General features: G+C 40.6%; 1 protein-coding gene across 1 annotated transcript; it reads left to right on the top strand.

The window, feature by feature from the left end:
• Window positions 1-3066: 3066 nt before the first annotated feature.
• Window positions 3067-10218, top strand: LOC125054051. The gene is made up of 2 exons (XM_047655720.1): window positions 3067-3853; window positions 9205-10218. The coding sequence occupies exons 1-2, from the start codon at window positions 3101-3103 to the stop codon at window positions 10216-10218; spliced, it is 1767 nt and encodes a 588-aa protein (XP_047511676.1). The 5' UTR covers window positions 3067-3100.
• Window positions 10219-16377: the final 6159 nt, after the last annotated feature.

Genomic DNA, 16377 nt, shown 5'->3' with positions numbered 1-16377 from the left:
TTGCGGATGACACTTCGCTTGTTTTTAAAGTTAAGCGCCAACTTGAAAATTTTGACCAAGTTAATTTGGCACTATCTAAGGTTGTCCATTGGTTTAATGTTAATAATCTGCTTTTGAACTCAAGTAAAACTAAATTAATAAAATTTTCTACGCCTAATGTGAGGCAGTTAAGCACCAATGTACAACTGAATGGAGTAGAGTTGGACCCTGTTGAGTCAACTGTTTTTCTTGGCATTACTGTTGACGCCAAACTACAGTGGGGCCCACACATTAACAAATTGTCTGGAAGGCTCAGTTCAGCTGCTTATGCTGTAAGGAAAATTAGACAAATTACTGATGTGGATACAGCCAGAATTGTTTATTTCAGTTATTTTCATAGCTTGATGACGTACGGCATTCTCCTTTGGGGAAACTGTGCGGATATTAATACAATCTTCTTATTACAAAAAAGAGCTGTCCGCGCTATATATAACTTAGGTCCTAGAGTTTCTCTCCGAGAGAAATTCAAAGAGATAAACATTCTGACTGTAACTTCACAATATATTTTTGAAAATTTACTTTATGTTCACAAAAACGAACCGGATTTTGTCAACTTGTCTGATCTTCACTCCCGAAATACTAGGAACAAAAATAATTTAACAGTTCATGCTACTCGCCTTCATAGAATAAGCAACTCGTTCATGGGTCAATGTATACGCTTTTACAATAAACTTCCTATGGATGTTCGTAAACTTCCCCTTAAGAAATTTAAATTTTTTATTAAATCAAAATTATTAACTAAAGGATACTACAGGATATCCGATTATTTAAATGATAGAAACGCCTGGGATTGAGCTGCTCGGCTATCGCTTGTGTCTTTTTTAAGCTGTCTTTCACTTTTTTTTTTTTTTTGCATGTTGTACATATTTACAATCTGACATGTCTTGTGCTTTTGCATATGCATTTTATTTTATTCTATTGACATGTTTGTGCTTAGTGCATATTCATTTTTTTTACATTTTTTTTTCTCTACATTACTGACATGTTTTGTGCTTAGTGCATATTCATTTTTTCTTTTTCTACAATACTGACATGTTTTGTGCTTTTGCATACAATATTTTACACTTTGACATGCCAAGTGAATAATGTTTATATTACGATTATATTTTTCAATTTCATTATTTTTTCCTTGCTTTAAGGTACACCTTAAAAATACATTTTGTATTCATTGTAAGTGTAAACATTATGCGGGTATATCATAAACTCTTTTGCTTGATTTATAATTTGATACATTTTAGTCTATAGTTATTTTGGGCTGGCGATCTGAGTGAGTTGTTGCCCCACATATTTTTATGGTGCCACTGGCGGTATTGTTGTGTACCGGGTTGTGCAGCTCCCTCAAAAATGGTTGAGCTGCATGAGCTATTCGGGGCATGCTAGCCGTCTGCTGGCGCAGGCTTGCTCAGATCGATCTGGTTCTTTCTTCCAAAGACCAGTCCAGTAAATACTCTGCATTTGTTTACACCAACTTATTAATTTATCATTGTATTATCTGGACTATAAAAGAGACTAAGACCCCCGAGTTTGTTTCGACATTTCTTCTCAGGGCAGTCAGTTAGGAAATGTCGACTTCATCTAGTTTAGGAAGACATTGTAAAAGTGATTTATATAGTCCTACTTGCAAGAATAAACTATTTCTATTTTATTTCATTTCACAGTGATTTATTTTATAGGTAAATTGCGTATTTCGTGAAAACTAATAACTATTTAAAATTATTGTTCGTTTCGTTTTATTATTTAAATAGTTAATTAGTTATTTGTTTCGTTTCATCGAAGTACGTAATAAATATACCTGTTTAAACGTTAGTGAGGTGAAAATAGTTACTATTATGAAATAAATAGCTATAAAATTATTGTTCGTTCGATTCGTTTTAAGTATTTAAATAAAATACTTGTTGAAATAGTTATTTGTTTCATACTGGTATTATTTTTTTGAGATAGTGAACCTACCTACATTTAAAGTGAATGTTAGTGAGTAATTAATAGTTGTTCGGTTCGTTATATATTTTGTGAAACTATATTTATATAAAATTAAAGTGTGTGCTTATGAAAATATTAGTGTGAATAATTTTGTGATTATTTTTTCGTTGCGTATTGAAACAAAATAAAATAATAGTGCTCGAGTGCGGTATTATAATTATAAATAATAGTATTTTGCTGTTGTGTTCGTACGTAATACGTAAATTAATTTCGTAATTAATTTCGTTTCGTAGTAACGAGTTCTTTTCAATAACTTTTTATGTGTAGTGAATAAAGTTATATTTTTTTGTGCGTTTGGGCGTGGCGTGTGTGTTGAGTTTTGAGATTTCTTTTAAATTGATTAATTACTTTTTTTCTCCCAAACATGCCAATTACTAGGTCGCTCAGACGCCAGGCCGTAAAATGTGAATTGGCCCCAGTACATCCTACACATGAAGACGATAACTTAGCAAATCCGCAAGCGCCAGCTCCTGCATCAATGGCAGCCGTTCATCATCAATCAGAGAAGTCATTACACGAATGCCCTAAGGCTCCTTCGGAGAAGCGATCGGTGGTGAGCAAGAAGAGTGTGCAGCGGGCAGAAGCTTTAAAAAGATTAGCAGTTGCAAGAATAGAAGAGGCTTGCGCTAAGGCCGCTTTCGCTGAAGCTGAATTAGCGGCTATTGAAGCGCAAGGAGCTGGATAGCTTGGCGGAAAATAAAGGCTTCAGAGAGAGTGATAGTTTAGTTAGAGATTGGTTGGATTCAAACGATCGTGATGCTCAAACAACTTCGAATCAGCAGCTCGATATTAAGACACTCGTATCTGCGCTTACTGAAGCCGCACGAGCGATGCAGAGCCCAAAAACGCTATTCGAATTACCTATTTTTAGCGGGGCAAGTAGTGAGTGGTTAGCGTTTAGAGCAGCATATAATGAAACTAGCAGTAATTTCTCTAAATTGGAAAATTTGGTGCGGCTAGGAAGAAGCCTGAAAGGGGCAGCCAAGGAAGCTGCCATTTCTTTGTTTATAGCAGATGTGGAGCCTGGAGAGTTTTGTCACTCTTGGAAGCAAGATTTGGACGACCTGATGCATTCGTTATTATGGAGATGGACAAGATTAAACAGCTTTCGAAACTTTCTGATAATCCTCGTGATATTTGTATTTTTTCAAGCAACATAGTCAACATTGTAACAGTCATAAAGGCTTTAAAGAAGGAGTACTACTTGTTTAACCCGGAATCTGTGAGAGCTGTTGTGGAGAAGATGACACCGACCTTGAGGTACCGTTGGTATGACTACGCTGCGGGGCGACCTGAGGAAGAGGCGGACTTAGTTAAATTATCTTCTTTCTTTTCCCGCGAGGCGGACCTTTGCAGTCGGTATGCTCAAGTTGAAAATGTTAATCACTCGTCATCACAAAGAAGACCGTTTGTAACAAATGTGGCATCTACTACTGTAACATCTAGAACGTCTATAACACCAAAGAAACAGAGCTGTGAATGTACTGTCTGTCATAATTTACATCACATAAAAGACTGTAAACAGTTAATGGATTTGCAGAGTAAATGTAGATGGGAGAAGGCTAAAGATTTGAACCTGTGTTTTAGATGTTTAGGACGTCGCAATCATCGTCATAGGTGTTCCTATGAGCCGTGTGGGATCGGAGGCTGCAAGGCGTCTCATCATTCACTTCTGCATTTTTCAGCGTCTCCCTCAGAGACGCCAGTAGAACCAGCAGGAAAATCAGCTGTTGTAGCTGCGACTCGACAGAAAGTTGGTAGAGCTTTGTTGAAGATTGTGCCAGTAAGATTGAGAGGTCCCAAGGGGACCATGACTACATTTGCATTGCTTGATGTTGGTGCATAGCGCCTGAATATTATTGAGTAGCAACTACTACAATTGTCTTAACTGCTACAAACAGAACAAGGGCGTGCTTTAGTTTGTAGTATTACTAATTCATTCCAATTACACCTCTGTACAAAGAAACATCTTTTTTGATTTATAATCCTTTTTTCAAAGAAAATATATTTGTTAACTTTCATACTATCCTGCAGTAACATTGGTCCTTTGAGCACGGATAATAATTGAAATAAATAATTAATTAATTACTTCAATCAAGGTCAGTGGAGGTTATCGAGAAGAAAAAAGGATTTGTAAAGGAGTGTGTCTTCCAGGATTTAACTGCTGGCTCTGCAAACATGTCTGAAAAAACCGAAGTAGCTGAACTTATTAAAAAGCGCAGCAGCTATAAGGGTCAAGTTACCATTTTCAACGGGTTTTTATCTTCATTTGAATCGCCATCACCTCCCGATGAAAGGGATTATGAGGAGTTGGAGTTGCGCATTAAGAGGTTTGATGCATTGTATAATAAGTTCGATGAGGTGCAAACACGATTGGAATGTTTACAGGATGATGAGAGTCAGGTGTTTGGGGAGCGTGAGGAATTTGAAAATAGATATTATAAGGCATTAAGTAATGCTCAGAAAATTCTTTCAAATTATAAAAAATCTCACATTCCTCTTCCATCTGATGGCGAAGGTAGTGTCATACATAGTGTTAAACTGAATCCTGTCAAATTGCCCACGATCCAAATACCGAAATTTAACGGTTTATTTAACGAGTGGATCGGTTTTAGGGATACGTTTATGAGCCTAATTCACACCAACAACGACCTAGACGATATTAACAAATTCCATTATTTGAAGTCGTCTCTAGAGGGCAGCGCTGCTTTGGTAGTATCTTCCGTTGAGCTCTCAGGAAAGAATTATAGCGTAGCTTGGACATTACTGTGTGACAGATTCGATAATAAAAACTTATTAATCCAACATCATGTTGCTGCACTATTTAAAATTGAAACTGTCACACGGGAGACAGCATGTAATTTAAAGGGTATCGTTGACCAATTAAATAAAAATCTAAGGGCCTTAGATACATTGGGCGAATCCACTAAACATTGGAATACTTTATTAGTTTACCTAATAAGTCAAAAGTTAGACACAAAATCATTCCGAGAATGGGAGGAATATAAAGGCCGGCTACCCACCGACACACGTATTGAACTTTTACACTTATTAGATTTCTTACGTGTTCGCATTACTTTATTAGATTCAGTTGAACACAACACAAATTCAAAAATTAAACCCAGTCACAAAATTATGACGTTACAGACTAATAATATTAACATTAAAGAGATTTGTCCTAAATGTGATGGCGAGCATAAACTGAATACGTGTTCTCAGTTTTTAGCCTTAAATAACGAAGAGCGTCTTCAATTATTGCCAACATTTAAGGTTTGTTTTAATTGTTTCTCTAAATCTCATTTCTCAAATAATTGCAAAAAATCAGGTTGCAAAATATGTAAGAAAAAACATTCAGTTTTAGTTCACGTTGCAGATAAGCAGAAGCTGTTAGTGCGTGGTGAGGGTATTGGTTCTAATACTACTCCCGCCATCAGTAATCCGAATAACTTGACATTATCAACCAGCGTTTCTTCTGCCGGTCAAGACAATAATTGTCGCCGCGGAAATTTGGTTTTATTATCCACTGCGCTAGTCAAGTTATACGATTCAAACAATCGCGAACACGTTGTTCGTGTTGTATTAGATTCTGGTAGCACATCTAGCCTTTTATCGTACAGGATGTTTCAACAGTTAAATCTGTCGTATAATAAAATAAGTCAATCCGTTCAGGGTATTAATAATGCAATTACCCAAATCGATAAAATGTGTAATCTGCGTTTTAAGTCATTGGATGACTCATTTACGTGTAACATTAATTGTTTTATTTTACCATCGTTAACTGATAGTGTACCAAACAATACAGTTAATATCTTAAATTTAAATATTCCTACGAATATTTGTTTAGCGGATCCTCATTTTTATAAACCCGCGTCCATCGACCTTATATTAGGCGCTGATGTCTTTTGGAATATAGTAGGAAACCAAAGAATTGAGTTAGGTGATAACAAACCTACTCTTTGTGAAACAAGGTTAGGTTGGATAGTTTCTGGTCCAATTTGTGATACGGTTTTATTTTCAACTTGTCCACCTAATCGTATTCAGTGCAATTTTGTTAGTAAAAATCTAATTGATGATGATATTAATTCTACGTCAAATAATTTAAGCCTTAACAGTATTCAGATGGTAGGTCCAACGGTTCAGGACGATCTTTTGTCTATTCTTTTAAGGTTCAGACAACATAAGTATGTTATCGTCGCTGACATAGAGAAAATGTACCGAAAAATACTTGTTCATCCTGATGATAGATACCTGCAGCATATATTATGGCGTGACAACCCATCTCAATCCCTTAGAGCTTTCCAATTAAATACTGTAACATATGGTACCGCGAGTGCACCATTTCTCGCTACAAGATGTCTGAAACAATTGGGACTCGAATGTCAAGACCACCAGATAGCAGAAGTCATTCTCCATGATTTTCTCGTCGATGATTTGTTGAGTGGGGGGGATGATCTGAATGTAGTGAGGAATATTCGCGAAAAAGTAATAACCACACTAGGCTCAGCTGGTTTATTCCTACGAAAGTGGAAGTCTAATGAGCCTCAATTAATTTCAGAGTCTGCAACAGAAGCCTCGCATAATCTTAATGTTGGGGGGAATGAGCCAAGTAAGACCTTAGGTTTAGGTTGGCTACCTGTTTGTGATGATCTTTATTTCCCAATTGGGTTCTCTACTGCGGCTAACACAAAACGTACCTTGCTTTCAGTGATCTCACAAATATTTGATCCTTTAGGTCTTCTCTCTCCTGTTGTCATTAAATTTAAGATTATATTACAAAGTTTATGGTTGCAGAGTCTATCATGGGATGAACCTCTTCCTTCGCACATCCAAGCACTCTGGATGGATGCTACTAAAAATTTAAATGTGTTAAATAATTTACGGGTATCACGTCATGTAATGATTAACTCGTATGAACAATTAGAAATTCATGTGTTTTCGGACGCTTCTGAAAGAGCATACGGTGCCTGTTTATACATACGTAGTAGTGATCGTAACGGTAATGTATTAGTACGTTTATTAACAGCTAAGAGTAGAGTAGCACCGATTAAACCAACTACAATACCACGGCTCGAGCTTTGCGGAGCTCAAGTGGCTGCAAAACTATATAAAAAGGTTTGTAGTTCGTTAAGAATTAAAGTTACGAATACATTTTTCTGGACTGACTCTTCCATTGTATTAGGTTGGCTTAAGATGTTGCCAAGTAAATTAAATACGTTTGTAAGGAATCGCGTCGGAGACATTTTAGAAATAACCGGTGATTGTGAATGGCGTCATGTTCCTACCGCTCAAAACCCAGCTGATTATGTTTCTCGAGGAGTTAAAGTCGATGATATTGAATCACTAAACATATGGTGGTCAGGACCAAACTTTTTACAGAAGTCTTATACTGATTGGCCTTCCATTTTAGTACAATGTGAACCGTTGCCAGAAATGCGTAATGAGGTATGTTTACTTAACATTGCTCATCCAATAGAATTCATTCAATTTGAACGCTTTTCAAATTTTAACAGACTACGACGTGCTATAACTTATCTACTTAGGTTTATTGAATCGTGTAAGGGTCGACGTGCTGTAACTAATTACCTTACTGAAACAGAATTAAGTAATTCACTTAACGTTATTATTCGTTCTGCTCAGAGAGAATCTTTTCCAGAATATGATATTCTTTTACAAAAGAAAGAATTACCAGTTAAAAGTGCTTTGTTAAAATTTAATGTATTTTTAGATCAAAATAATTTAATGCGTATTGGCGGTCGTATTAGTAATTCACAATTTTCATATGATAAAAAACATCCTTTACTATTAATGTCCACACATCGATTAACACAATTAATATTTCAACATGAACATTTGAAACTTATGCATGCTGGGCCACAGTTATTGTTATCTTCAATAAGAGAAGTTTATTGGCCTATCGGTGGTAGAAATTTAGCAAAGACTACTTATAGACGATGTATCAGGTGTACACGCATGAAAGGAAAGATTGAAGCTCCTATTATGGGTAATTTACCCCAGCGTCGAGTAACTCCCGGTAACTATCCTTTTGAGTCTGTTGGCGTGGACTATGCAGGTCCTATTGCTTCTGTTAGTCGTCAAGGTCGAGGCTCCCGTGTTGTCAAAGTTTATATAGTTATATTTGTATGTTTTACGACTAAAGCATTACATCTGGAATTAGTGGGTGATTTGACAAGTAACAGTTTTATTTCTACTTTTCGTCGATTCATTGCTCGTCGGGGTAAACCATTGCACTTATATTCAGATAATGGTACTACATTTGTTGGGGCTTGTAAAGATTTAGCTAATTTCTTAATGCGTAACTCTGACTCTCTTGCCACTGATCTCATCAATGATGGCATAAACTTTCATTTCATACCTGCGTATTCACCACATTTTGGTGGGATTTGGGAGGCAGCAGTTAAATCTACGAAATACCATTTATTAAGAGTATTAGGGAACTCTAAATTAACTTTTGAAGAATTGTATACAGTTTTAACGCAAATAGAAGCTATTTTAAACTCACGACCACTCACTCCCTTATCAACGCACCCTGAAGATCTGACCCCACTGACCCCTGGACATTTTTTGATCGGACGTCCACTCACAGCTATTCCAACTGAAAGTTATGTAGACCACAATTATAGTCATCTTTCAAGATTTCGAAGAATTGAACAGCTTCGTCAACATTTCTGGACACGATGGAGCAAGGAGTATATCTCAGAACTCCAAAAACGGACAAAATGGCAAACCCAAGGAAACCCTTTGCAAATTGACTCACTTGTTTTGCTAAAGGAGGAAAATCTGCCACCTATGAAATGGAAGCTGGGTCGCATCGTGGCGCTCTTTCCTGGTGCAGATGATGTTGTTCGTGTCGCAGAAATTAGAACGTCGACTGGAAATGTGAGACGATCATTTTCGAAAATTTATCCATTGCCGAGTGGATTGGTTGAAGCCAAGCCTTCAACGCCTGGGGGCATGTTGGTGCATAGCGCCTGAATATTATTGAGTAGCAACTACTACAATTGTCTTAACTGCTACAAACAGAACAAGGGCGTGCTTTAGTTTGTAGTATTACTAATTCATTCCAATTACACCTCTGTACAAAGAAACATCTTTTTTGATTTATAATCCTTTTTTCAAAGAAAATATATTTGTTAACTTTCATACTATCCTGCAGTAACACTTGATGAGGGGTCATCGGTCACTCTTATAGAAAAAAAAGTTGCTTCTGAGATTGGACTTACAGGTCCAGAAGAGTCTTTTATTATTGAAGGGGTAGCAGGAGCACGTACGGAGGCTTCCAGTTCAAGGAGAGTGAGTCTCTATATTAATGGTGTTCACACGGATAAGGAGCATAAAATAGAAGCACGAACAATAGATAGTTTGAATCTTAATCACCAATCGGTGGATGCAGATATGATAGAAGGTTGTGATCACCTTCTGGAAATAACCGAGGATCTTACATATGATCGAGGTACACCTACTCTTCTTATTGGCCAGGACAACTGGCATTTGATTATTTCGAGGAAGATAAGAAGTGGTGGGTGCAGAGATCCAGTTGCATCATTAACAGAATTAGGTTGGGTATTGCACGGGCCTACTAAGGGGACTGGAAAAGTTAGTGTATTAAAGCTCGTAAATCATAGTGAAGAAGAGGATGAAAAGAATGAAAATAAATTAGAAGATTTGTTCAAACAGTTTTTAAGTATAGATTCACTAGGAATCGAACCAAAACGTCCAAAAAATGATCCAGAGGAACGCGCGTTGTCATTATTAAAGAGCTACAGCCACCGTCTTCCTGATGGACGTTTTGAATCGGGGTTGCTGTGGCGCAAAGAAGAACTGGAGTTACCAGAAAATAGAGAGAATGCTTTAAGAAGATTGATAGCGATTGAGAAGAAATTAGATAAAAATCCTAAGCAGAAGATGGAGTATAATGCTCAAATTGAATATCTTTTAGAATGTGGCTATGCTGAGGAGGCCCTACCTTCGTCTCGTTCTGGCCGCACTTGGTACCTACCACATTTTGCTGTGATTAATCCATCAAAACCAAAACCGCGAATCATTCTGGACGCTGCTGCTAAAACGAATGGGATATCCTTGAATGACATGTTACTTACCGGACCAGATCTGTTACAATCGCTACCTGGAGTTTTGATGCGCATGACAAAGACCAATTGCTGTGTCAGGAGATATTCGTGAAATGTTTCTTCAAATCAAAATTAGGACTGAGGACAGGGATGCATTGCGCCTTTTATGGCGCGGTGATAGACGAGAGAATGAACCTCAAGAGTATCGTATGACAAGAGTGATTTTTGGTGTGGCGTCTTCACCTTGTACTGCCATTTTATATATTAAAAATTTAAATGCTGAAGAATATCGACGGGAGTACCCTGAAGCTGCGGATGCAATTTGTCGCAATCACTACATGGATGATTATCTCCAAAGTTTTGATTCTGTGGAAGAAGCTAAGCGTATAGCAAAAGAAGTCAGTTTTATGCACCGTCGAAGAAAATTTTATTTACAAAAATGGGCGACTAACGAACCTGAAGTTATAGCCGAGATGGAGCCGCAACTCCAGAATAGAAGTAAAGAAGTCGAGCTTCAAAATAGCCCATTAGCTCCGTTGGAAAAGCCATTGGGTCTAGTTTGGAGAACCAGTGATGATCACCTTACTTTTTATCTAAATATTAAAAAAGTTAATCTGGAAGTACTTGAGGGGACCACTTATCGAGGATTCCTAAAAGTTATTTCTCTTTTCGATCCCTTAGGTCTAATTACTCAGTTTAAATACTAATAACTACTAATAATAATACCCAGCTCGAGGGGGTAGGGGTAGAGGGGGAGATTTGGAACTAATGGGGGGAAAAAACGTTATTGATGGAAAATGGGGGGGGTTATGAGGGAAACTATGGTCACGGTCGAGTTCGCCTCGCCGAGTTGATTAAGATGAGCCCAAGCTCGGTGGGTTTAGGATAAAAATTTGAAAATATTAAAAATTTATAAATATGGGGCTGGTAATCCACCCTACCTGATTTTACTATACAGGATCGCTTGCTTGATAATCTTCGGAGGGTGCTGGTGTTTGGTATTTTCTGGAAGCCCACGTCGAGGACTTTCCAGTGGAGATGGAGTTTGAGCTGTTCCAGCTGGTCGCCTGGTGACTTGGTGTCCAGTTGGGCAGGTGTAAATGTGTGCTATGAGATTTGTAGTTGATCCGATGGAGTCTTAAGCGGGCTGTTAGATGATAGTAGTTTCCGGTTTTTGAAAGGTGGGGATCCCCTGGAAACCCTGGATTCCAGGCTATTTCTGGTCGTAGCTCCTAAGTTGTTGGGCGAATGTTACCGATCCTGGTGTCAATCGATTGTTAATTTTTTGTTCTCTGTCTTAGTGATAATTTTGTGTTTGTGGTGTAATGTTTGGGGGTGGTTCACACCCAAAAACCAGTTTTCTTCGGGTTTGAGGGGATATTTATTAATGGATTTTCATAATAGTTATGTCAAATGATAGCCCTTCGTCTAGCAAATCTTTGAGATATATTCACTTGTTTGTGTGTTTGTATCAACAAGCTAGGAAGAAAATCCCAATAGTTTTTTCTCTCTTAAAAATCTGTTTTTTATCGAAAAATTTGAACTTGGTATCAAACGATAGGTCTTGAAAAAGGCTATCTAATGCATTTATAAAATTGTATTGTCACCGATCTTATTCAGAAGTAATTTACCTTTTAGCGGTTTTTCGGCTCTAAAATCCTCAGTTTTGAGTCCTTAGACTCAAATTTTTATCGAAATGTAGAGCGTAATTTGCTCTACAACACTAAACTGCACTATGAATTTTACCTTCCCCGGCTACTTTATCGCACAGGGGCGTTGACTAAGCTAATCTTTCCTCTTTTCTTTCGTCCATCCTCTAAATAATGTACAACACAGCTTTATTCTTTATTAGGATTTTACACCTATCAATATCACAGTTCCGGTTACACTTTTTATTATCCTACTTATATCTATCTCCTTACTATCTATTTATCTTTACATTTCTATCACAGTCATTCTTTTATTTACCTACTTATATCTATCTCCTTTCATTATTTATTTTCTACACATTCCAATCACGAGACGTGGCCCGCGAGGCGGGCGGCTTTCACTTCTCCGTGAGTATCCTCATAATACCCATTAGCAAGTGGGCGCCGGCCGCCTTGCGGTCCCCGCCCCGGCTTTACTCTCATTGAACTTGGCTGTTCTTTTAGTAATTTTAAGGCAAAAATCCTCCAGGTGCGATCTGTTACAGGCTAGCATGTCGGGCAGTCCCTGAAGACTAAGCGACATGCCCGTCATCTGTTCCAGGTCGCATCTGGAGGAGGCAAAAATGGGGCACTCCAGAAGTAGGTGTGGGATGGATTGTTCCACCACACTCTCACATTCACAGTCCGGTTTTTCTTTCAGCCTGAAACGGCACAGGTACTCGGCAAAGGGCCCATGGCCTGTGAGGACCTGTGCCATCTCGGGACTGAATCTTTTCTCTCGGATTTGTTTATGTGCCCTTGTAATATTTGGCAGGAACAATTTAGTTATTCCCCCTGTTATCCCTTCCTTATATCTTCGATCCCATTCTTCTATAGTTTTTCTTCTCACTTCTTTCCTGATGTATGAGAGCGGGTACTCTACGTGAGCTGCTTCGACTTTCGAGGTCTCCGCAGCGGCTCTCGCGAGTTCGTCCGCCCTCTCATTCCCCTCCGTGCCGACGTGCGCTTTCACCCAGTGGAGCTTAATATTCTGGCCCTTTTTAAGGCTCTCCACCAGGTGTCTGCGGATCTCGACTACTCGGGGGTTTCGAGAGCGTCCGCCCGCAATCGCCTCGAGCGAAGACCGCGAGTCGCTGCAGATGTTCACGTCAGTACCCGCTATCATCGCCTCCCTCACTGCACCGACGAGAGCCGCCAGCTCTGCTTGATACACGGTGCTGTAAGGGGCCATCTTTATCTTTTTCCATTTTCGCTCTCTTCATCCTTCCCATTTCGTCCATGCTGCCCCTACTCCTTTCTCCGTCTTACTACCGTCTGTGTATATAGCCGTAGTGCTGTCATTTTGTATTAGGCCAGGGTCAGTTGTGATGGCGAAGCTTATCTCCGGTTTTTCCGCGGGATGGGGTTGTTCTAACGCAGGTACGGCTCGCTCAATCCGGTCTCCTTCGCGTATGAACGGAGACGACCCCCTTCTGGCCTCAAACATCGCGGCGGCTTCTTCCACCCTGAGGTCGAGGGGCAGTATCCCCGCCAATAGCGTCGCGGAATTTAGCGATGCCGTCCTGTACGTCTTCGCTATTTTTTGTGCGAAAGCCCTCTGCACCGTCTCCAGTTTTTTCCTTGTACACAGTTTCTTAACTGTCGGTGCCCAGGCTGCCGACGCGTAAGTCACTATCGGCTCTATGACGGCTTGGTATACCTGGTGTACCATGTCTCCCGTCATTCCCCATTCCAGCTTCGCCATTCTTGCTACCTTTTTATGTATGTCTGCCGCCTTTCTCGTGACATTTTGCACATGCTTGTTAAACGTTAGCCCATCGTCTATCGTCAACCCCAGTAATTTAATCTCCTTTTCCATTACTATATCTTGACCGTTCATTCTTATTCTTGGAGTATCGAACTTCAACCTTCGCGTCAGGACCATTGCTTTGGTTTTTTGTGGCGCGAAGTTGAGCTTGTTCTCGATACCCCACTTCCTCACATACTCGAGGGCAACGTTTGCTCGGTTTTCGATGGAGTGCGTGTCCGTTCCGCTGAACATCAACACAACATCGTCTGCGAAAGCTTGTGCGTATGTCCCATCCTCTTCTAGTTCGACCAGTAGTGGGTCGAGCAAGATGTTCCAGAAGGTGGGCCCGCTAATCGAGCCCTGAATGCATCCCTTTTCAGGTTGCCTCACATTCTCTCTGTTTGCGTAGCGGACCACCACCTTCCTGCCTTTAAAGTAGTCTTCCACTACCAGCCTAAGTTGCTTGGGACACTCCTTCTTTGCCAGTTGATACTTGATCGCCGGCCACCATGCGTTGTCGAAAGCCCCCTCGATATCTAGCGACACCATCAACACTATTTCTTTGTTTCCGATGTGGTTTCTCGCTTTCGTAAGGATATCGTAGAGAGCATCCTCCGTGCTTTTTCCTGGCATGAATCCGTATTGTCTCCTGCTCATCCTGGGGAGTAGGCTATGTCTTATTCTGTTGATTATTACCTTTTCGAGTATCTTCCCCATGACTGGCAGGAGGCCTATTGGACGGTAGGATTTGGCGGCCGCGTAGTCCTCCTTTCCTGGCTTCCTCAGTACAACTATCGTGGCTTCCTTCCATAGATCAGGGAAGCATCCCACTTCGAGGCATTTGTTGAAGATGGCCAAGGGAACCTCCGGGTTCGCCGTGATAGCTGCGCAGCAGATATCCGCAGTGAGTCCGTCAGCTCCCGGGGCCTTCCTCGGGTTGAAACTTCTAGCAGTACTGATGAGCTCCGCCATTGTGATTGGCACTTCATCAGCAGTACTTCCCTGCAAGCTGCTGGTCATTTCCTCAACCGTTTTTCTCATTTTTTGATGGATGTCATCATCCATCTCGCAATTATCAGGCGGGAAGAATTTCCGTGCCAGCAGCTGCACCGATTCTTCGGAGTTCAACGAAATGCCCTTCTCCATTAGCGTGGTGTCTTCCCTGATCCCTTCCGCCTTTCTTATTATTTTATATATTATCCTGTCCCATAAGCTTTCCCCTTCTTGCTTCGTGCATAGTTTTTTCCATCCTTCCTTTTGAGCCCTTTCGATCTCTTCTTCGTATTTCTTTTTTGCCTCCAGGTAGGCAGTTATTACGCACTCTCTCCTCCTGGGAGCTGCGTATGAGATCCGTTTCTTTTTCCTGACCATGTCTTTCTTAAGGGCCTCTATTTCTTTGTTCCACCAGGGTGGATCGAAGCTTTTCTTCCTCTGTTTCAATTTGGGGATATGTTTCTCGGCGGCTTTTGTTATTGATTTCATATATTCCCTTACTATGTGATTGACCCCGGCCTTTGTGTCCTGTCCTTGTATCATTTCTTTGGTGATGTCGTGGTTTATGTGTCCTGTCCTTACCTTGTTCTTAAATTCCTCCCAGTCTGCATTTTTGGTACTGTATTTGCGGGTTGTCTTCGGTAGGTTGTGCGTTTGGGGTTTTTGAAGGGCTGTAGTCATAAAAATTGTGTTGTGTTCAGAGCTAGTGATGGAAGTATCAACCCACCATCTCGTTACCTTACTGAGGAGGGCCGTTGTGCATACTGTGATATCTACTGCACTCGTGTATCTACGGCCCCCTCTTACGGTGTCGAAGGTGGGTGTGTTGCCACAATTTAGGATGCTCAGCCCTTCTTCGTCAAGGAACCCTCGTAGTTCCTTTCCTCGTGTGTCTTCGTTTCGGCTCCCCCACCATTCACTCCATGCGTTCACGTCCCCTCCAATCAGTACCATCTTGGTTTTTAGTCTCTTCGTGAAGCTTCCTAGTTGTACGAGGTATAGTTCGATGGGTTCATCGCCTTCGAAGTACACTGAAATTACCCCTATCTCCCACTGGTCCGTTCTCAGGACGGCAGCCACTATGTTTTCCGTTATAAGAGTTTTGTCTTGTAGGACCTCAATGTGCTCGTCGAAAACAAGTATCGCCGCCTTCACCTGTTTCTTTCCAGTGGGTACGCACTGCACTACTCTGTACACAGGGCTTTCTGCCATCTGTTTACTGGCCCCTGTGTACGGTTCCTGGAGTAGCGCTATCTTAACTTTTCTACCGCCCGCTTCTTTTACAAACTCCTGGATCGCGATTCTCTTTTTTCTTAGGTTCGCTTGTGCCAGGAGAAAGCCGGTAATTGTATTTGTGCCCTCGGCTTTTTTAACAGTACGCGTAGCTTTGCCTTGCCGCTTTGTCCCACCCCTGTCGGGTTGGACAGCTCTGGCTAAAGGCGCCATGCTCCGCGTTTTTTCCGTTTATACCTTTACAGTTTATGCAGCTGGGAGGCTTTCCGTCCTTATACATCTGGCAACCAACCCTCATGTGGGCTCCTCCACAATGGCTGCACACCTCTGTCTCCTTTTTACAGTGTCTGCGGGTATGTCCATTCCCCAGACACATTGTGCATTGGACCAGAGGGGATTGGTCCTCTACCCAGACCCTCTGTAGGTCCACGTGTATCCTGCCAGCCGATGTTAGCGCTTGCCAAAGTTTAGGCGTGACCTGGAGGACCACGTGGCTCTCCAGAGGGTTTCTCGCCTTTCTTCTATATTTTTCTGTTATTTCCATGTCTCGTTCCTCAAGGTGTGCAGTCATGTGTTTGTTCTGATTCCTTATGGCCCGGGTAATATC

This window comes from Pieris napi, chromosome 11, assembly GCF_905475465.1.
Source record: "Pieris napi chromosome 11, ilPieNapi1.2, whole genome shotgun sequence".
NCBI lineage: Eukaryota > Metazoa > Arthropoda > Insecta > Lepidoptera > Pieridae > Pieris > Pieris napi.
Note: the sequence above shows the minus strand (reverse complement) of the source record. Positions and strands in the feature narration are given on the sequence as shown.

Excerpts from the sequence above, each read along its gene's own strand:
- LOC125054051 (XM_047655720.1), top strand. The coding sequence starts at position 3,101 with ATGGAGATGGACAAGATTAAACAGCTTTCGAAACTTTCTGATAATCCT. Across the intron at positions 3,854-9,204 it reads CTACATTTGCATTGCTTGAT|GAGGGGTCATCGGTCACTCT; the intron begins GTTGGTGCATAG and ends GTAACACTTGAT.